Genomic DNA, 22,138 nt, shown 5'->3' with positions numbered 1-22,138 from the left:
ACTGCCCAAATACAGCTTACCTTGCTCCGTGTGGGACCGAGGAATAGCCGACCAAGAGGGGACCATGGCGGCCAGCCGGAGGCCGTGCTGAGCCGCTCACCATCCCCCCTCGGAAGAGTCATCCCCACGCTGGGCTCCTGGTGGAGTTTCCAGCGTGTGTTGTGACAGCCAGCTTCGCCGCTGGCGCGGCGGAAGTGACGTAGCTAATATGGCGCCAGCACCGGAAGTGGGGCGGCGGCCATATTGGATGTGGGCAAAAGCGCCGGAATAGCGTCAGAGGGCTCTGGCGGGAAATTCAAACATAAATGGCGCCAGTTCACAGATGGATCGCCTTTGCTACGCTCCCCTGCTGCAGGATTCCTTCCCTCCAGGCGGTCCTAATGGCGGAGGACCAGTCCCTGTTACCAGAGGCTGTCGTGTGTGGCCCCAGCCCAAGTATGGTAAGTGGAGGGAAGAAAAGGGGGATGCCCCACTCCCTACCCGGGAGCCCCCCCCCCCCCCCAAAAAAAAAAAAAAAAGGTAAAATTTTTTACTTCTTCATTGGCCCTGGGGGGTCAGGGGGGGGGGAGGGGGGCTAGCCTGGGGAAGGGAAGGGTGTACACACACCCCTTAGGCGAGAGATAATTAGCTTTGCATCTCTGTCTCTCTTTCCGTTACAGCCCAAACCCACAGAAGCTACTGATACTTCTGTTAAACCAAAGAAAAGGCACTGCCATACCTGCGGGGCAACAAAAATGCCAACGGATTCAGACAAGCTATTATGCCAAAAGTGCATCAGGAAAGTAATCAACGAAGAATCTAAACCACTAGGGAAGGCTTTCCTTAATTTCAAAAAAGAGGTCACGTCCACCTTGAAAACGCTACAATCCTCCATAGAAGGGATGAAAAGAGCAGACCAACCCTCCACGTCAGGATACTGCACAAAAACAGCAAGAATCCAAACGGTTACCAGACTGATGGAGGAATCCTCGGAATCAGATTCCCAGGATGAGGAAGGGGAACTCCTGCCGGGGGACAGCTCAGACTCAGAGGAGCCTGAGAGCGAATTACAGGAAAAGGTGACTAGACACTTATTTCCAACCGAAGAGACGGAAGAACTCCTGAAAGCAATATACGTAACGGAAGACTTACAAGAAGAGGAAGAGCCAAGGACGATGAGAGACCGACTCTATAGGGGCCTACAGGTCCCGAAAACACGCACCTTTCCGGTCCACCAATCCCTGAAAGGGATCATAAAGAAAGAATGGGAATGCCCTGAAAATAAGCTTTTCTCCCCAAAAGCGATGAAAAAGAGATTCCCTTTTGAGGAGTCAGTAGGCATCTGGTCCAAGTGCCCGAAAATTGACGCGCCTCTAGCCAAGGTGTCGAAAAAGTCGGACCTGTCTTTTGAAGACATGGGCCATCTAAAAGATCCCATGGATAAGAAGATCGATGTGACACTTCGAAGGGCTTACGAGGCAGGGGCGGCATCTTTTCAGCCAAACATGGCTAATACCTGTGTGGCTAGAAACGTATCCTTTCGGCTGGAACAGCTTAGGGAACAACTGGAAAAAGTCCCAGGTAATGAAGAGGCACAAGACTCCCTCCTCTTGATAGAGAAAGGGGTGGCCTTATTTGGCTGACGCAGCGGCTGAAGGCGTACGAATTGCAGCCCGAACCACTGGGTTAGTAAATTCAGCCAGAAGAGCCCTCTGGCTCAAAACATGGGAAGGAGACTATGCCTCCAGGAATAAGCTGTGCAGTATCCCCTGTGTCCTTGCCCTCTTCCCCTTTTCTCCCCCATTTGCCTTTTACTGTAAGCTTCTCATTTGGGCTAATTGGGCTTTAGGCACTACTCCATTTTTTACCATCATTTTGGTCCATTTTTTGGTTTGTTTTCGCTCCCAATAATATATATACTTTTTATTGGTTTTCAGGCACCATATGTTAAGGGGTATCCCTTTTTTTGTTATATACCCCGTGAGTCTACCGGAGGGGCAAATGAGGGGTGCCAGACCCTATATCCAGGACAATTTGTGAGCCACTTTGGTCTTTCTGTGGATCAACAGCGATATACTTTTTTGCTGAAGCTCGGATCATTTTTAGCAACTACAACATTCGTTGCCATGAGGAGGCAATGGTGGGTATATCCATATATGCACATTGTTATATCTCTGTCCATCCATTACATCCATGATCTTGGATTTCAGGTGTTGGGTGGGTAACGTATTCATGCCTCAAATGTAGTCTTACATTGTTTTCTTGTTTGTGTTTGTTTGTTGATATTCTTCTCTAGGTAAGAAAATAAAGGGACTAGTATATATATCCCTGACGAAGACTGGAACTAAAAGTTACATAGTTAGTGAGGCTGAAAAAAGACACAAGTCCATCCAGTTCAACCTATGATGTGTGTGTGTGTGTGTTTGCTTTTAACCGTACATTGTATACCCCTGTATGTTGTTGTCTTTAAGGTGTCCATCCAATAGTTTTTTGAAACTATCAATGCTCCCCGCTGATACGACTGCTTGCGGAAGAGAATTCCACATCCTTACCGCTCTTACAGTGAAGAACCCCTTACGCACTTTAAGGTTAAACCGCCTTTCCTCAAGTTTTAGTGAGTGGCCACGTGTCTTATTGTATCTCCTTTCTCTGAATAGTTTGTTCCTTATGCTAGGGTCGCCAGTACAGTATTTGTACATTGATATCATATCCCCCCTCAATCGTCTCTTCTCCAGAGAGAATAGGTTCAGTGCTTGTAGTCTTTCCTCATAGCTGATGTCCTCCATTCCTCTAATTATTTTTGTTGCCCTTCTCTGGACTTTCTCCAGTTCCAGCACATCCTTCCTGAGGACCAGTGCCCAGAACTGGACAGCATACTCCAGATGTGGCCGGAACCAGAGTCTTGTAGAGTGGAAGAATAATCTCTTTATTTCTGGAGTGAATCCCCTTTTTTATACAACCCAGTATTCTGTTGGCTTTGCTTGCAGCGGCTTGGCATTGCATGCCACTTCCAAGCCTGTTGTCTACCAGTACCCCCAGGTCCCTTTCCATCCTAGACTCACCCAGAGGTTCCCCCCCTAGTGAGTAGCTTGCTTTCTGGTTTCTGGCCCCCAAGTGCATTACTTTACATTTTTCTACATTAAATCTCATCTGCCATGTAGTTGCCCACCCCGTTATTTTGTTCAGGTCCGCTTGCAAGATTTCCACATCCTGCATAGAAGATATTGGCATGCCTAATTTAGTATCATCTGCAAATACTGAGATTGTACTAGATATCCCCTCCTCTAGATCATTTATGAATAAATTAAACAGGATTGGTCCCAGGACAGAACCCTGGGGGACCCCACTTTCCACACCCGCCCAATCAGAGTACTCCCCATTAATCACCACCCTCTGGACTCTCCCCTGGAGCCAGTTCTCTATCCAGGTACTCACCTTATGGTCCATACCTACCTTCCTTAGTTTGTACAGTAAGCGTATGTGGGGAACGGTGTCAAAGGCCTTTGCAAAGTCCAGATACACCACATCCACAGGCTTACCTTTATCTAAGTGGCAGCTCACTTCATCATAGAAGGTTAAAAGATTGGTTTGGCATGAACGATTTTTCATGAATCCATGCTGATTACTACTTATAATACCGTTTTCATTACTAAAGTCTTGTATGTGGTCCCTTATCATCCCCTCCAAAATTTTGCAGACTACTGATGTTAGGCTGACCGGCCTATAGTTACCCGGGATATATCTCGGCCCCTTTTTAAATATTGGTACCACGTTGGCTTTTTTCCAATCAGGTGGCACCATACCTGTCTGTAAACTATCCTTAAAGATCAAGAATAATGGTCTGGCAATCACCTGGCTGAGCTCATTAAGAACCCTTGGGTGCAAGCAATCCGGTCCCGGGGATTTATTTATGTTAAGTTTCTCTAGTTTAGCTCTAAGTCTATCCTCTGTTAGCCATGGCGGCACTTCCTGAGGTGTATTATTTAGTTCGGCCTTACAAGCTGGGTTCGTGTAGCCCCCCGATTCCTTTGTGAAGACTGAAGAAAAGAATTTATTTAACACTTCCGCCTTTTCTCTGTCCTCAGTGGCCATTTTTCCTTTATCATCTTTTATGGGGCCAATGTGTTCTGGCCTCGCTTTCTTACTGTTTATATACTTAAAGAACTTCTTGGGGTTCTTTTTACTCTCCTCCGCTATATGTCTCTCGTGTTCTATTTTAGCCGCCCTGATTTCGTCTTTACATTTCTTATTACACTCTTTGTAATGCTTAAATGCTGCCAATGACCCCTCAGTCTTGTATTTTTTGAAGGCATTTTCTTTAGCTCTAATATACATTTTTATGTTGGAGTTTAGCCACCCAGGGTTTAGTTTTGCTCTTTTAAATTTATTTCCTTGTGGAATGCACTGGCCCACCCCCTTGTTAAGTATGCTCTTGAAGCACTCCCATTTTTCCTCCGTGTTCTTTGTTCCCAGGGTTCTATCCCAATTGATATTTTCTAGCAGCGAGCGCAGTTTAGGGAAATTGGCTCTTTTGAAATTCAGTGTCCTTATATTACCCCTGTGTTTCCTATTACTGTAATTAATACTGAAACCAATTGACCTATGGTCACTGTTCCCTAAGTTGTCCCGTATTTCTATATCTGTGAGCAGGTCTGTATTGGTAATCAGTAGGTCAAGTACCGCATTGTTTCTTGTCGGTGCATTTACCATCTGACCCATGAAATTGTCCTGCAAAACATTTAGGAACTGCCGAGCCTTGGTTGAATGCGCGGTTCCTTCTGCCCAGTCTATATCAGGATAATTAAAGTCCCCCATTATAATGACATTTCCCATCCTTGCTGCCAATCCTATCTGTAACATGAGGTCCACCTCACCCTCCTCCCTCTGGTTTGGGGGCCTATAGCATACGCCCAATATTACCTTCCCCACCGTGCCTTTCCTTTGAAGCTCTACCCATAGGGATTCTGCCTCGTCCATAGCTCCATTATTAATATCATCCCTCATATTTACCTGTATACTGTTCTTAATATACAAACATACCCCTCCCCCTTTTTTACCCTCTCTATCTCTGCGATAAAGGGAATACCCCTGAATGGTCGCCATCCAGTCATGAGAGCTGTCAAACCAAGTCTCAGTTATCCCCACAAAATCTAAGTCCTCCTCAAACATCAGCAGCTCCAGCTCTCCCATCTTGTTGGCCAGGCTTCTGGCATTGGTATATAAGTTAGTTTAATCACTCGAAACGCGTTGGATTAACGCTCTCCTTCACCTAGGGTTGTACCCTGGTGCGGGAGGGGTACTATATCCCTTGCTTTCTTACATGTCTTCATAATTTTGATTTTCATTTCTGTACAACAAGATATATGTCACATGTTTTTGTGATCCATGGCCTGCTGTGGTTTTCCACATTTGGCCAGGGAATTTGTATATTTATGTATTTATGACATATGTCGTTTTTAATCAATAAATTTCATATATTTTATTTATTTTGTTTTTTTCATGTATTATTGCCTTAAAAATCCCCCCTTTTCTCTTAGAGGAGTTTAACACTTTTTAGTGTTAGTTCTATGCATTGACTAATTGGGATGATGGCAATTGGAGGTACTAATCATCTGGAACCAATTTCCCACGTGCAGTATCCCCTTTGATGGGAAGCTACTTTTTGGCCAGGAACTAGACAAAGTTCTGGAAAGATCGGCAGACAAGTCCAAAGGATTCCCTTCTAAGAAGAAGGAGAAACAGAAGAGATTTTTTCGCCGCCCAAGAAGCGACACACAAAACAAGGGAGGAAAACCAAATACCCAGAGGAAGTGGGTATACAATAAAAATAAGGGCAGATCAAACAACTCCTTTCCCACCAACAGCAGCAACGTCAACAAGCCCCAGTGACGCCAGACGGCCGGTAGGGGGAAAACTAAGATTCTTCTTCCCCCAATGGGAAAGGTTCTGTACGAATCAGTTCATAGTACAGATTGTCAAACAGGGCTACAGGATAGAGTTTGTGACAACCCCTCCTCACAAATTTCGGGTAACATCTCTACCGAGAACATCACCAGCGAAGGAAGCCTGGGAAGGATCCATCTTGAACCTACTACAAGAGGAAGTTATAAAGGAAATACCCCTATCACACCAAGGGGAAGGTTTGTTTTCCAGAGTCTTCTTAAGGCTAAAACCATCAGGCAAACACCGCCTGATTCTAAATCTCAAAGACCTCAACCGCAGGGTAAGGTACAGGAGGTTCAAGATGGAATCCATCTTCTCAGTGAGAACTTTACTCCCAGAAGGTGCATTTCTAGTGACCCTGGATCTTCAAGACGCCTACTTACACGTGCCAATCCATCCAAGGCATCAGACGTTCTTAAGGTTCGCAACCAGACGGGGGTCACAAACGCGCCTATTCCAATTCCAGGCACTTCCATTCGGAATCTCATCTGCACCCAGGATATTCACCAAAATTATGGCGGAAGTAGTCCAGGATCTCAGGGTAAGAGGGGTCCAAATAATCCCCTACTTAGACGATTTCCTGATATACGGCAAATCAGAGTCAGAAGTGCTGGAAAATCTACAAATAACAGAGGATTTCCTCACATCTCTGGGGTGGGTGATCAATGCCCAGAAATCCCACAGAACTCCCTCACAGGAGATACTGTTCCTGGGTTATCAGATAAACACAGTCACGCAGAAAATCCTACTACCAGAAAACAAGATGGTGAAGCTCAAAGAAGCCACAAGGCGCCTAATAGAACTGCACCAAATTTCAAGAAGGGACACCATGGTGGTTCTGGGCCTCATGTCAGCAGCCATCCCAGCAGTACAGTGGGCTCAGCTACATATGAGACCACTTCAGGGACATCTCCTGAGCCACTGGAATGGAAAGACCTCGGAGCTGGACGGTCTAATATCAATCCCACCAACCGTAAAAAGATCGCTAACATGGTGGCTAAAGGAAGACTCCCTCTCTCAAGGGAGTCTCTGGATGCCAACAGTTCAGGTCAGAATAACGACAGATGCAAGTCTTTTCGGTTGGGGAGCCCACATAGGTCATCAAGTGAGACAGGGAACGTGGTGCCAGTCTGGGGAGGAAGTATCCTCAAACATGAGGGAGCTAGCGGCCGTAAGAGAAGCTCTGACGGGATTCCAACAAGAAATAAAAAGGAAACCTGTTCAAATCCAGTCGGACAACATTACGACAGTCTCTTACATAAACCACCAAGGTGGCACACGCTCAAAGCACCTGATGAGAATAGCACAAGACATTCTCTCAGAGGCGGAAGCAAACCTTTTATCCCTTTCGGCAGTGCATATAAAGGGGTCAGCAAACGTGCTGGCAGATCTCCTAAGCCGGAAGCACCTGGACCCAGCGGGGTGGGAACTAAACCACCAGGTTTTCAACCAACTGGTCCAGAAATGGGGAACACCAGAGGTGGACCTTTTCGCCACAGAGAACAACAAAAAGGTGAAGAAGTTCTACTCTTTACACAAAGAAAGGAATGCACTGGGAATAGACGCCCTAGCTTTCCCTTGGAGATTCGGTCTAGCGTATGCATTTCCCCCGATCCAACTGATTCCAAGAACAATCAGAAAAATCCATCTGGAGGGGACAAGGGTAATCCTAGTGGCACCTTTTTGGCCGAAACAAGCATGGTTCACGCCACTCCAGAAGATGGCAGAAGAGGAACCATGGATGCTACCAGCCCAGGAAGATCTTCTGGCTCAAAAGGGAGCACATCACCCTTCCAGCCGGACGTTACAATTAGCGGCATGGATCCTGAACGGTGCATACTATTGAACAAAGGTCTATCCACAAGGGTCACGGAGGTACTACTTCAAAGCAGAAAACCAGTGACCAGGAAAATTTACAATAAAATTTGGAAGACATACAAACTGAAAATGGAACCAAGCAACAGGAACCTAAGGGACATTAGTACTGTGCTTGAATTTTTTCTAGATGGAGCAGACAAAGGTCTAGCCGTAAGCACTCTCAAAGTGCAGGCAGCAGCTCTATCGATTTTTTTCTGGAAAAACCTATGGGAGAAGATCCTTTAGTAAAGAGATTCTTTAAATCCATGAAAAGATCCAGGCCCTGCAAAGATCTTAGTCTGGCCCCATGGGACCTAACATTGGTTCTACAGGCTCTCACCAAAGCTCCGTTTGAGCCTCTAGAAGAATGCAACCTAAAGAACCTTACTCTAAAAGCAGCATTTTTAGTGGCAATCACATCTGCCAGGAGGGTGAGTGATCTACAGGCTCTTTCCATCAAGGAGCCTTTCCTAAAGATTTTTCCGGATAAATTAGTCCTCAGAACGGACCCTCTTTTTCTCCAGAAAGTCTCATCAGAGTTCCATCGGACTCAGGAAGTGGTCCTCCCATCATTTTGCCAAAATCCAACCTCCCCATGGGAGGAGGTATTTGCTACTCTGGACGTCAAGAGGTGTATCCTACACTACATAAGAGCCACCAGAGAAATCAGAAAATCCGCCAACTTATTCATCCTTTTTGGAGGCACTCAGAAAGGGCAAGCAGCCTCAAAATCATCCAAAGCCAGGTGGATCAGAATGGCCATTGGTGCAGCTTACACAGCGCAAGACCAGAGTTTACCAGCCGGCATCAAAGCACACTCTACCCGGGCGATATCAACATCTTGGGCAGAAAAGGCTGGGGCCTCAGCAGAGCAAATCTGCAAAGCAGCTACCTGGTCAAGCGATCTGACGCTTGTCATACACTACAGGGTCGACCTGGTCTCCGCCCAGGATCTATCCTTCGGTCGCAAAGTGCTCCAGGCAGTAGTCCCACCCTAGGTATGCATCGTTGGGGTCTCATGTGACCGTCCTGGAGGATGACTTGGGAAAGAATAAGTTATTACCTGATAACTCCCTTTCCAGGAATCCTCCAGGACGGTGGACCCCCACCCTATTAATAAATTGTATACTTAGAATTATAGTTTGAGCTAGTCGCTTAAGCAGGCCAGTTCATCTTTTAACAACTGTGGGGCGGCCTCTTAAACTTAATTGTGCTTGTGTTTCCTGTAGGAGGAGGAGCCATCTCTCATGTGACCGTCCTGGAGGATTCCTGGAAAGGGATTTATCAGGTAATAACTTATTCTTTCTCCAGGATAGGTCTACCCATCCTCCCTGTTCCTGTGATAACTCTCAAAATGTTGGATTTCTCATCACTTTCTGTATGAGAGACGAGGGCAATCAGGATCATTGGAGATGGTGAACCTTCAAAGGGACACAGGCGGCATTAAACACTGAGGTTAGGAAAAACAGATCTTGTCCCTCATCCACCCTGTGATTGAACAGTATAAGGAGAAGCAACAGACTGATGAGTTTTTATCTTTCTGTCACTCTGGTTTTTCCTCCTTCCAGTATGCTCTTTGCCACTTCAGCAAATCTATTACCTATACACCAGGAGTGCCCAACCTGCGGCCCAAGACGGCTATGAATGCGGCCCAGCACAAAATCGTAAACTTACTTAAGTTGATTTTTTGGTTGGAAATTTTTGTAAAAAAATAAATTTACAAGTAGCAAACACGTGCAGCCACATTTTTAAAATTTGACAGTGTCTCTTTTTAGGACTTTTTTTTTTTTTAAGTTTTATCTTCTCAAAGAAAAATCCCCCACTCTTCACAATCATGCCTCATTCATGTCATTAGTTTTCAGCAGCATCTATATTTGTGAGCAACTATTTTCAAGGATGAAGCAAAGGAAGGGCAAAATTAGAACCAAAATAACTGATGAGCACCTTTGAGAAATCATTGAGAATTGCTACTCCATCCATCCAACCAGATATTGATATATTAGTTTATCGGAAACAGTGTAAAATATGGTATTAGTTTTATGTTGCCCTTACTTTTATAATAAAAATTATTACAAAAAAAAATGAAGTTTTATTACTCAGATAGGTACGTTATGTATGTCAGTGATCATTAACTTGTGATTAGGGATGATCGAACGGTTCGGGTCGACCATCGGTTCGACCCGAACATTGGCTGTTCGAAATTCGGCCGAATTCCGAACTTTTTGCGGTAAAAGTTCGGAATTCGGCCACCAGAACCACCCAAAATGCAATAGGACAGGAACTGGGCTTTAAAAGCCCGTGATTGGCCCAGAAACATCAGTAAAATGTGATTGGAGTGACTACGGGGTCCAGAGGCCAATCAGGAGTGAATACGCCCCCCAGTATATAACATAGCCCTGCCAAAACTCTAGCACTGTACAGTAATACATAGGCTGTGGAAGAGAGTGGAAGCATTTGTGTTTCTCCTGCTGCTTGTAAAGTTCCAGTGTCATTTTGCAATTATTAGTGTGAGGAAAGGGATATGCAGTGTAGTTAGGGTACTATATACCACTATAGTTAGATTCAAAAACCTAGTTTTTGTAGGGATAGCTTTAAGTGTCAGGGTGACCGTAGTGTAGTTTAGATGACCTAACTCTGCCATGTCAGGGTGACCGTAGTGTAGTTTAGTGTGAACTGAGTCTGCCATGCCAGGGTGACCGTAGTGTAGTTTAGTGTGAACTGACTCTGCCATGCCAGGGTGACCGTAGTGTAGTTTAGTGTGAACTGACTCTGCCATGCCAGGGTGACCGTAGTGTAGTTTAGTGTGAACTGACTCTGCCATGCCAGGGTGACCGTAGTGTAGTTTAGTGTGAACTGACTCTGCCATGTCAGGGTGACCCCACTATGCACATTCTGGGTTAGGGGTATACATATATATATATACCCCTATACAGTAGTTCAGATGTCATGCCTGCCTTCAAAAAACGCCCAGGTGTGAAAGGAGGGTAACATCCCTGCGCTACTGAAATTCTAATAAAAATAATCTTTTTTTTTTTTTTCTGGTTCTGGACATGCTACAGAGCTGAAATTTCACAGGTACATTTGTTACACCCCCCCCCCCCCCCCGACACCAAATCCAAAGAAATCTTTTTCTTTTTTTTTTTCTTTTTTTCAATAATTTTTTCAATAATTGGCTCTCTATCAAAAACAAACTTTTTTTGCCTGATTCATAGTCCCTGGGGCATGACCCAGAACCCTAGGCACTTTTTAGGGGCATTTATTGGATTTTAGGGCTTCAAAATTTTGTTTTTTGATTCCAGAAGTTCGGGTCCCATTGATTTCAATGGGGTTCCGGAATCCGAACCGAACTTTCGGGAAATTCGGATGTTCTGGTCGAACCAAACTTTTCAAAAGTTCGATCATCCCTACTTGTGATCTGCCCAACCTTTTCAGCTATCCTTATTGTTAGTGTATTTTATGTGTGACCTAAGACTAATCCTCTTCTTCCAATGTGGCCCGGATCGCAGGCAGAATTGTGGAAATTCTGCCTGCGATCCCGAATCATGGCAAATTCGCAGGACGTCCATGAGATTCCCGTCACTTCAAATGGCATGCCAATCCCGGTGCCATTTTGACGCAATTTTCACCTGGCAAATCGCGGAAAAAATCACGGGGACGCCTGTTGCTCAAAAGAAGTAGAAGAACTTCTTTGGGGCGACAGGTGTCCTGCATACCTGTTTGCGTGATTTGTCAGGCAACAGTCGCAGCAAAATTGCGCTGCGCTTTGAGTGCCATTGTGAGTGACAGGAATCGCACGGGCATCCCGCGATTTGCCGAGTCAGAATCACGGCGATTCTGCCCACGATCCAGGACGCCAAGATGTTAACGGAGCTTCATATTAAATATTTTTGAACATTATATCAAAAACTATAATTGACCACAAAACCTTAAGATTTCTCGTCATTTTCTGTACGGTGTGAGAGAGAAAATGGGCATCAGGATCATTGGAGATGATGAATCTCTTCAGAGGAACACAGACCTCAATAACCAAAAACCAGACAGAGGTTTTAACCACTCCATGCTATTTAAAAAAGTTTTGGCTTTACATTTTTGTTAAAGTTTTTTTTTTATTTTTGAATTGAATATATCTGGAAACGTTTATCAACATATCTATTTTTATTCCCTTTTATTAATAAAATCCTTGTTTGTAAGGGCATACTTCTCCAGTATTTTTATCTCATGGGATCTTATTTTATTTTTAGGCAAATGGCCAGAAGAATCCAGATTCCCAGAATCTGCCAGAAGTGAAGAGTTGGAGGTAAAGCACTGTTTATGGTGTCAATCTGTAATTTACCTATAAAACATTACGGAGTAAAGGTCCTGGCTTTTGGAGGATATCGTGAAAGTATAGTATTAAAAGATTTTCATTTAGCATAAGTTTTCAGTTTTATGAAGTTTTACCTTTTGGGTACATTTACACCATGTGCATGGGCTGCAGGGAACTGCATTACTTAATGCAGACTCTATTCATTGACAACCCAAAATCATTGGTTTCCAATAGGTTCAGTTCTTGTCAATGCATTGAGTTGTGAAACATTTTGCATTTAATCGCAATGATTGCAATGCAGCTGCTATACCCTGGAATGATATTCATTCCTCAGAAATGCATTACGGTCCGGATTGAACTGCTATTTAGTTGGGCTGGACTGCAGTCCACGATTTACTGATGCCTGAAGTAGAGATTTATATTTGCGCAGATTTCTATTCACTTTCATTTAAGGTCAATCTCTTCCGAAAAAGGTGTTACCTTTGATTTCCCCACTATTACTGTTCTGCGGGGTGAATGATGGTGACGCAAAATTTCCTATCTCTCCAATCTCAGAGACAGCGGTCGAGGAGGAGAAAAAAAAGAGGGCGAATCTCCTCAGCAGGAACACAGATTAAAAAAAAAAAAAAACCTCCAGAACTTCTAACCCTATCATACCTAATTTCATGGATGAATATCCCAAAAAGAAAATATAATACTTTTTATGGGGGAATACATCAGCTAGAATCTCTAGAAATATAATACAACTGTCCCCATCAGAAGGAGGTCTAGCCCTCCTAAATCTGCTTATATACACAGTAAAGCATCCCAGCTAGTACTGTACATGCAGATTGGTGTAAAAAGGTCAAAAATGCAGTTACAGCGGTTGAAGCTGCAGTTCTAACCTCTATTGGGACCCTGCACAATCTCAGAAAACATCTGTTGGTTACGGCAGGTACAGAAAGTCTCTGTATATCCTATAGCTGATAAATGTCTACTGCGCGGGAAAAACAAATTCTTACCAAATAAACCCCTGGTGGTGTAATCCTCAACTTAAGGTGGTTCTAAAGGCAGAAGATTTTTTATCCTAATGCATTCTTTGCATTAAGATAAAAAAATACCTTCTGTGTGCAGCAGCCTCCCTAATACTAACCTGAACCCCATCTCGACCCAGCGATGTAGCACGAGAGCCTCGGCTGTCCGGGACTCTCCCTCCTGATTGGCAGAGAGAGAGCAATGGGCGATATTGGCTCCCGCTGCTGTCAAAGCGAGTGAGCCAATGAAAAAGAGGGGGCAGGGCTGAGCCGCAGCTCTGTGTCTGAATGGGCACACAGAGCAGTGGCTCAGGTGCCCTCATAGCAAGCTTCTTGCTGTGGGGGCACTCGGCAGGAGGGAGGGGCCAGGAGGACCGGTGAGGGACCTCAGAAGAAGAGGCTCTGTGCAAAACCAACTGCACAGAGCAGGTAAGTATAACATATTTGTTATTTTTAAACCAAAAAAAAAACCGAGACTAATTTTACCTAAAAAAAGAAAAAAAATAAATTAAATAAATAAATTAAAAATTAAAAAAAAACCTACCAAGAAGGATCTTAACAGGCAAGATAAGTATAGTTACGGATAAACGTTTTTGTACCTACAATAAAAGAAAAAAAAGGAGCCCTTACTTTCACTAAGTTAAGAGATTTCTAGGTTTTGGCCTTTTGTTTTGTCCTACCGTTTTACTGTTCACTGTGGTGTGGAACAGCACTGTGTGTGATGGTTAGTTTGTCTATCAAACCGGGAATAACACTTTTGAGGCAGGCTTCTTTTCTAAATTCTGGACGAAACCCTTTTAGAAAATTGTTTTTTTTTTTTTTTTCCCCTTGAAAAAGTGCATGTAAAAATTAAATGGCTGACACTAATAAATGGCTTTTCATGTTCTATGTTTTTTATTACTGTATAACTGCAGTTCTCATTTTATAGTTTTAGGTCATAGTAAGTTTTTATATAATAAAATGCAGTTATCGTACAATGAAACAGTCAGAAGTTATCCTTTTTTTGATTGCATGAAACTACTGTGTCTGTATGGATCTTGTTGTACCTTTTATTCTTTCTTATTTTGTTTTTAAGGGATAACAACAATGCAGAGAGAATCTTTAACCTAATGCCAGAAAAAGATGCGCATTCCTTCCGAACCATGATTCGAGGAATGGTGAAGGTATCAATTGTTTATTACAACACTAACTAATGATTAGAATTAGATGGCCATGTTGAAAGGAAACTATGGTGGTTTGGGGATTTTGGGTATATTTTGGCACTTGACCGCTGGAAGATTTACACCTTCTTGACCAGGACATTTTTTGCTTTTTGATACTGCGTTATTTTACCCGACTATTGGTTATGTTAGACTGTACACAAATTAAATTTATATATTTTTCTCCCCACAAATAGAGCTTTCTTTTGGTGGTATTTGGTCACCACTGGGTTTTTTTTTTTTTTTTTGCGCTATAAAAGAAAAGACAAAAACAAAAAAAACAATTTCTCTTTCATTCATTGATGGACACAGCTCCTGATCTTCTTAACCACTGGGTTTTACTGCCCCTACAGGAGTATAACACTAGGCAGAAAAAAAGTCTGGCTACGTCTATGGGCAGTCCCAGGGGGGTATACTCCTTCTCTGTGCTATAGGTAGTTTTTCTGCCTAGTCAAGAGTAAGGACCTAGTTTCTTGCTGGGATCTTTGGTCCTAGCAATTTTTTCTTACAAGATAGAAATTTTTTATCTTGCTTTTTCCTGTGAGATCTAAAATCAACTGCTGGACTGGGCAACGGGCTGAATAATCTAGATCCAGTGATCACCCCAGTCTGGCCAGGGAGCACGCGCAGACCCTCAGCTCTGCGCTAGGTCGGCTGTGACATAGCTCCACTGAATGGGGGCTGGCTTGCGAGTTAAATGCCTCACAAGGTCGCATACGACCGGGTCTTGGCCCGAGTCGCAGCATTCCTCCTGGCTGACACCCCCCACCCCCATTTTGATGGCGAGGGGTTCTGTCTGGAGCAGTGCCCACCTGGTTCCTGATATGGTGAGTAGTTGACCCCCTCTCCCCCTGGAGGGTTTTGGGGTGGAACTGGGCCACTCCTTGGGACGGTCAGACCCCCGGGTTCCCCTCCTTCCCGGCAGGCACCCCATCCTACCCACCCATCCACAACTTACACCCCCAATTCACAACTACAGCTTGTCTCATCCCCCCCTTCCAAATTTCACTTCTGCACCCCCATCTACAGATTACAGCAAACCACAGCTCTGATCTCTTTAACTCTCCAACGTTTTCCACTTCACTCCCTTCCCTTACACCTCTAAACAACCTGTCAACCCCCCTCTTCCCCGCTCTTGTCCCTGTACCACCAGCCCCCCACACACACCTCTCCCCCTTTCCAGCTGTCACTTCTTCTCACAACTTCGCCCCCTCTTCACACATTCACCCCCACTGCGGTTCACAGCTGTCACAGATGCCTCTATGCACAGCCACCCCCTCCCTTCTCCCTTTCCCTCCATAGCTTTTGCTCACCTCCTCTTGGTGCAGCTGTGTACTGCCTTTTTTACAACACAGTGCAGCCCCATCCCCGTCCAGCCCTGCCTGTCAGAAATGTGTAGAACAGATTCAAGGAGAAGTTTTAGAACATTTCACTTGGCTCTAAACTACGTGTCTGACAGACGGGGCTGTGTGGGACAGGAGCCGCCACTGGAAGCTCCAGAGAAATGAAAAAATGCAGCTGTCGCGATGTGGGTACTCGGGGCACCTAGTGACACATCCACTGCTGTACACATGTCCAAGGGTTCCTGGCAATAGGACACAGAAGCCAGTGGAGGAAGTGAGTAGTGCAAAAACTTCCTCTACTGCCTTCTGTGTTCAGTGACAGGAGGACACAGGCTGCCAGGGGTGGTGGAACACTGTTCTGCTAGAATTATCAAAAAGTTAATTTATTTTGGTAATTCAATTCATAAAGTGAAACTCCTATATTATATAGATTCATTACACACAGAGTGATATATTTAATTTCTTTCTTTTCATTTTGATGATTATGGTTTAGAGCTAGTGAAAACCCAAAATTCAGTGTCTCGAAAAATTAGAATATTGTTAAAAAAATTGAACATTGTAGACTCATGGTGTCACTCTAATCCGCTAATAAACTAAAAACACCTGTAAAGATTTCCTGAGCCTTTAAATGGCCTCTCAGTCTGGTTCAGTAGGTTACACAATCATGGACTGCTGACTTGACAGTTGTCCAGAAGACAGTCAATGACACTCTCAACAAGGAGGGTAAGTCACAAAAGGTCATTGCTAAAGACGCTGGCTGTTCAGAGTGCTGTATCCAAGCATATTAATGGAAAGTTACGTGGATGGAAAAAGCGTGGTAGAAAAAGGTGCACAAGCAACAGGGATAACTGCAGCCTTAAGAGGATTGTGAAGCAAAGGCCATTCAAGAATTTGGGGGAGATTCACAAGGAGTGGACTACGGCTGGTGTCAGTGCTTCAAGAGCCACCACACACAGATGTATCCAGGACATGGGCTACAACTGTCACATTCCTTGTGTCAAGGCACTCCTGAACCAGAGATAATGTCAGAAGCATCTAACCTGGGCTAAGGAGAAAAAGGACTGGACTGTTGCTCAGTGGTCCGAAGTCCTCTTTGGATGAAAGTAATTTTTGCATTTCATTTTGAAATCGAGGTCCTGGAGTCTAGAGGAAGAGTGGAGAAGCACAGAATCCAAGTTGCATGAGGTCCAGTGTGAAGTTTCCACAGTCAGTGATCATTTGGGGAGCCATGTCATCTGCTGGTATTGGTCCAATGTGTTTTATCAAGTCCAAAATCAGTGCAGCCCTCTACCACGAAATTCTAGAGAATTTCATGCTTTCCTCTGCTGAGCAGCTTTATGGAGATGCTGATTTCAATTTCCAGCAGGAGGTGGCACCGCCCACACTGCCAAAAGTACCAATACCTGGTTTAATGTTCAAGGTATCACTGAGCAAACTTGTCAAAACCCTATAGAGAATCTGTGGGGCATTGTCAAGAGGAAGATGAGAGACACCAGACCCAACCATGCAGACGAGCTAAAGGCCGCTATCAAAGCAACCTGGGCTTCCATAACACCTTTGCAGTGCCACAGGCTGATCCCCTCCATGCCACGCCGCATTGATGCAGTAATTTATGCAAATGGATCCTTGATCAAGTATTGAGTGCATACTATACTGTACATGGACATACCTTTTCAGTAAGCCAACATTTCTGTATTAGAAATCTTTTTTTTTTATTGGTCTTACCTAATGTTCTAATTTTCTGAGATACGGAATTTTGGGTTTTCGCTAACTCTAAGCCATAATCATTAACATTAAAAAAAAAAAAATGCTCAAAATATATCACTCTGTGTGTAACGCATCTATATAAAATATGAGTTTCACTTTTTGAATTTAATTACTGAAATAAATTAACTTGTGTGTGTGTGTGTGTGTAAAAAATTTTGTTTATATGGCCTCTTACATATGCTATTAATTACTTGTGCAGTATATTCAAGCATACTGTATGTGTTGCAAGATTGGCACCAAGAAGAGGATGAATGAGAATTTTGAGTGTGTGTATGTATGTATGTGTGTGTGTGTGTGTGTGTGTGTGTGTGTGTGTGTATGTATATATATAGTGTGTATGTATCTGATGTGTATAGATTATATATATATATATATATATATATATATATATATATATATATATATATATATATATATATATATATATATATATATATATATAATCTATACACATCATGTGCCTGTATGTAAGGTCTTTACAGAGTATAAATATGTTTGAATATACAAACATTATTCACTCTTTAAAGTGATATATTTTTATATATAACAAACAAGTTATATTTACCTGCTGTCTGCAATGGTTTTGTACAGAGCACCCCTCATTAGTCTCTTCTCAGGTTTTTTGCCAGCACTCCTGGCTTCTCCTCATCCCTGAGTGTCCCCATAGCAAGCCGGTTGCTATGGGGGCGCTCGCGCATGCTCGCTCCTGAGCCCCGTTCTGTGTGTCCATAGAACAGAAATCGGCCCCGCCCCTACTCCCTCCTGACAATGGTTTCCCAGCCAACGAGGAGGCAAGACCCAGGAGAACAGCCGCTCTCATGCACATCACTGGATCCTGATTGGGCTCAGGTAAGTATTTTGGGGGGCTGCGGGGGAAGCTACATACTGAAGGTTTTTTACCTTCATGCATAGTACTACTTTAACATTTTTTATATTTCATCTTTTTAGCATGGAGCTTCCAAGAAGGCATTTGACATGTACACAGACCTTCTCAATAACAGGCTAACCGGTGAGTCTGCACAGTAGTTGGAACTCAAAATACAACTTAATTTTATTTGGAACTGCAGCTGTTATTGTGTTGATTGATTGCTTGATTATTCATTGATGTTATGAATTAGTGATGCAGTTCCTAATTTACAAAGCATTAGGCAAACTAAGCTCAGATTATGTTTGAAAGTGGCACAAGTCAGACAAATATTTAGTAAAAAATAGCTACCTAGTTAGAATTATTTTTTTTCCAAAACCTACCTAAAATGTGAGCAAGCATGTTATTTATTGTAGAGGAGACATGCTATGTCTCTCCGGCAATAAGACAAACTTACCTGTCTGTTCTCAGCCTTCTTTAAGATGATCCCTGAGCTGTGCATGCACAGCTTAGGATACATTCTTTGCACGGTGCCTCAGAGCCAGCATGAAAAAATTCCTGCACATACATGGGGGCGATGTCACCCTGCACCACCCAAACAAGACAGCTGAAAACCTGGTACCTGGAAGAAATCAGGGAGAAAATGTTGGCACCATTGTGGGACCTTACTATCTTGTGTTCAGTGAAAAGAATACAAGATGTTTTCTGAATGGAAGAGGTGCCAAGTAAGTGATTCTGTTCTAAGGCTTGAGAAAGGGGCCAGATGCATAGAAACGCATTGCAGTTTTTCCTTACACTGCTCACAGCTTAGTATAGCTGTGCACTGTGCCTCTCACCCTCAGCTTCCCACCTCCAGTCCAGAGTGCAGCTTCTATTGCATTGCCAGCTGCCTGCATACCGGCTTTGAGCTGAGGCTGTGATGCAGCAGCTGCTCGTGGATCCTGGATCTTTCCTTCTGTTATCCTTCCCCATGTTGCATCCTGTGAGCTGATGATTCTGCTTCTTGTTGTGGCTGGTATTCTAATGTACATGTAAGAGGATGGTTATTTTATATTTAATGAAGTATGCCTGATTGCTGACATTTCCCTGCACTCTGCTTTTTATATTTCAAATGTAACCAGATGATTGAATTGTGGTCAGTGCTTTCCATACAAAGAGAGTTTAGAGTTCTTTCTTTTTAATGCCATTTTATGGTTTATAGTAGGGATTGACCGATTATCGGCAAAGCCGATATATCGAGGGCCGATATGCACTTTTCCCAATATATCGGAATCGGCCCCGGAGGTTACCGATATTCAGAGTTGTATAAAGTACTCAAAACCCATACTTGAGTAAAAGTACAAGTGCTCGATCAAAAAGTGACTTGAGTAGAAGTGGAAGTGCTCGATCAAAAAGTGACTTGAGTAGAAGTACTAAAGTATTCAACATTTTTTGTACTTTAAGTATTGCAAGTAGTTTTTTTTTTTTAAATTTTGCTACTCAAGTACTGAAAGTAAAAGTACAAGTACTGTATTATGTAGTTATTAAAGAAAGAAGTCAAAAGTTTGAACATAATATTGTTTTTTTATTATTTCAAATGCAGCTTTTATTTATACATACAGTAGCATTTATTTTCGTATGCGCTGATAATACACATGTTTTGAGCTTCATGAAACCTGCCATCTACTGTTCTGGCAGTGGTAATTTTTATAATAGTAACGAGTAACTATGCAGCACAAAAAAAAATATCGAAGTAGAAGTATTGAAATCATCGAAAAATGTAGTGAAGTAAAAGTGGAAGTAGGAGAAAAAAATTCTACTCCAGGAAAGTACAGATACCGCCTTTCGGTACTTAAGTACAGTAGTGAAGTAGTTCTACTTAGTTACTATACATCTCTGCCGATATTGCCAATATTTCGAGAAAGTGCTTGTACCGGAGTGATGCCTGCAGCTAGAGGCATCACCCCCCTGGTACCGGCGTCCATAACCGACGGCCGGCTGTCTTGTAATGACAACTGATGCGGGTGAGAATCCAATCGGCTGTCATTACAAGGAGCGGGAGGGGACGTCGCTGCCCCCCCCCCCCCCCCCCGCCGCCTTCTGCGGCTCGTCCACCCACCGGGAGACCCGGGCAACCAGCCTGCACAGCCACCGAAGACCCGATCAAAGCCACATTCGGCTCTGATCGGGTCTCCATGCATAAACCTGAAAGTGATGTCATGAGTGACATCACTTCCGGGTACTGTCTGGCGCCAGATTAAAAAAAATGACAGCATTCAAAACAGCCAAAATTGGCGTTTTGAATGCTTTTAAGTGCAGATCCCCCCAGATCCCTCCACAAGAGTACCTGTCAAAAAAAATAAAAAATGTATTATTTTTTTCAATGTACAAAAATATCGGCCAATGCCGATATGCAATGGCCAAAATATCGGTATCGGCAACGAAAAACCGATATCGGTCGATCACTAGATTATAGCCATTTTGGAATCTGGATACATAATGTCTACAGGTGATCCTTCATTTTATTTATTTATTTTTACTTTTTGCCAGCCAGGGGTTGTTTGCAAAGTGGCCATAGGCATTGCTCTTACAGATTGAGGGACAGTTATCCTCCGTCTGTAGGTAGTCCTTAGCCTCAGAGATTATTAGTCATGTTTGTCATTTATTACATTAACAAATCTCTACAGAATTTAGTTATTAAATTGTGAACATTTTCTCATATTGTCTGTATTTTTCTTCTGTGAGCACTAGCCTTGTGATTTAAAACCCAAAACACTGGTCCCTCAAGAATGGACACCTACCAGCACGCTAAAATTTACAGTTTTAGCATGCGGCAAGTGTGACTAGGCCCTTGTCGATAGAAAAGTGTTTCTCATAAAGCGAGGCAGGCTGTTTTGCCATTACATGTAACTATTGAGAACCTTGTTTTGTTGGAAAAAAAGTTTATAGATCTTATTTTTCTCTGCACAGGAGACGTACACACTTTCAATGCTCTCATCACTGCAGTTCCAAAAATGAAAAATGACAGCAAGGAGAAGTGGGCTTTAATAGTGGTAAGACCAGTAGTTGCCTTGCGTCTTGATAGTAATCATGGTCTGTTGTGTTGTGGACTTGTCATGCTAATGAATGGTAGACAATGCAAGTAATGCGGGAGCACTTTCCTTCTGGACAATCGCACACAGCAAACCTGACATGATAAAAAAAAAATCCAGTAATAAGTTATCCAGCCACCAATGAGATTCAAACCTGACTTTGTAGTTTGGATGCCATTGGTGATGGAGGAAGAAGAGAGAAGAAGTTAGTTGCACTAAAAATTTTAGGATGTAAATCCCTACTGCCCTGCTCCTGTATAGAGGTGCATGTGCTTTTTCCTCGAGGGGTTACACAGAATAAAGCCCAACTCCACCTGTAAACCTTTAAAAGTAAGAAAACAAAAGCAGTTCTTTAAAAAAAAAAAAAAAGCAGGCAGCCAGCTGTATAGACCTCAATGCAATGAAAATCCCAGAGTGCACATTCATGCAGGCATGCTGCATGGATCAGGACAGACCTGTTCGGATCTGTGCATGGGGCCTGCACGGATGTTTTCTCTGGCATGAGCATGGTGGTCCGTGCAGCCTGCTGCCTGTCCTTGATCTCAACAGGCTGCCTGCACAGAATACCTGGTGCCTACAGAAGCTGGTACCTTCAGGTAATTGGACACTGGCAAGCTTTTGAGGACATCGCCCTTGATGCCCCCTCTATAACTCTACCCCACTCTGTGAGTCTTCAGTTTTTTGCTTGTGTCCTAAGGTGATAGACCTCTCCTCGCTTAAGTAGAAATCACTCTACGCTCAACTACTTTATATTTTCTCTTTTGGTTTTTTTTAATCTACTATTCACTGCCTACT

At 43.4% G+C, this 22,138-nt stretch overlaps 1 protein-coding gene across 1 annotated transcript in view; it reads left to right on the top strand.

Moving 5' to 3' along the window:
- PTCD3 (pentatricopeptide repeat domain 3) overlaps nucleotides 1–22,138 on the top strand; it is a 111,735-nt gene that overhangs the window by 36,507 nt on the left and 53,090 nt on the right. Inside the window, exons 9-12 of the mRNA XM_082258492.1 lie at nucleotides 12,021–12,076; nucleotides 14,174–14,261; nucleotides 18,356–18,416; nucleotides 21,222–21,304. Of these exons, the coding sequence (XP_082114618.1) occupies nucleotides 12,021–12,076; nucleotides 14,174–14,261; nucleotides 18,356–18,416; nucleotides 21,222–21,304 (288 nt within the window). The remainder of the gene's footprint in view (nucleotides 1–12,020; nucleotides 12,077–14,173; nucleotides 14,262–18,355; nucleotides 18,417–21,221; nucleotides 21,305–22,138) is intronic.

This window comes from Pelophylax lessonae, assembly GCF_965119305.1.
Source record: "Pelophylax lessonae genome assembly, chromosome: 1".
NCBI classification, from domain to species: domain Eukaryota; kingdom Metazoa; phylum Chordata; class Amphibia; order Anura; family Ranidae; genus Pelophylax; species Pelophylax lessonae.
The sequence above is the reverse complement of the archived record's forward strand: the minus strand, read 5'-3'. Positions and strand labels throughout refer to the sequence as shown.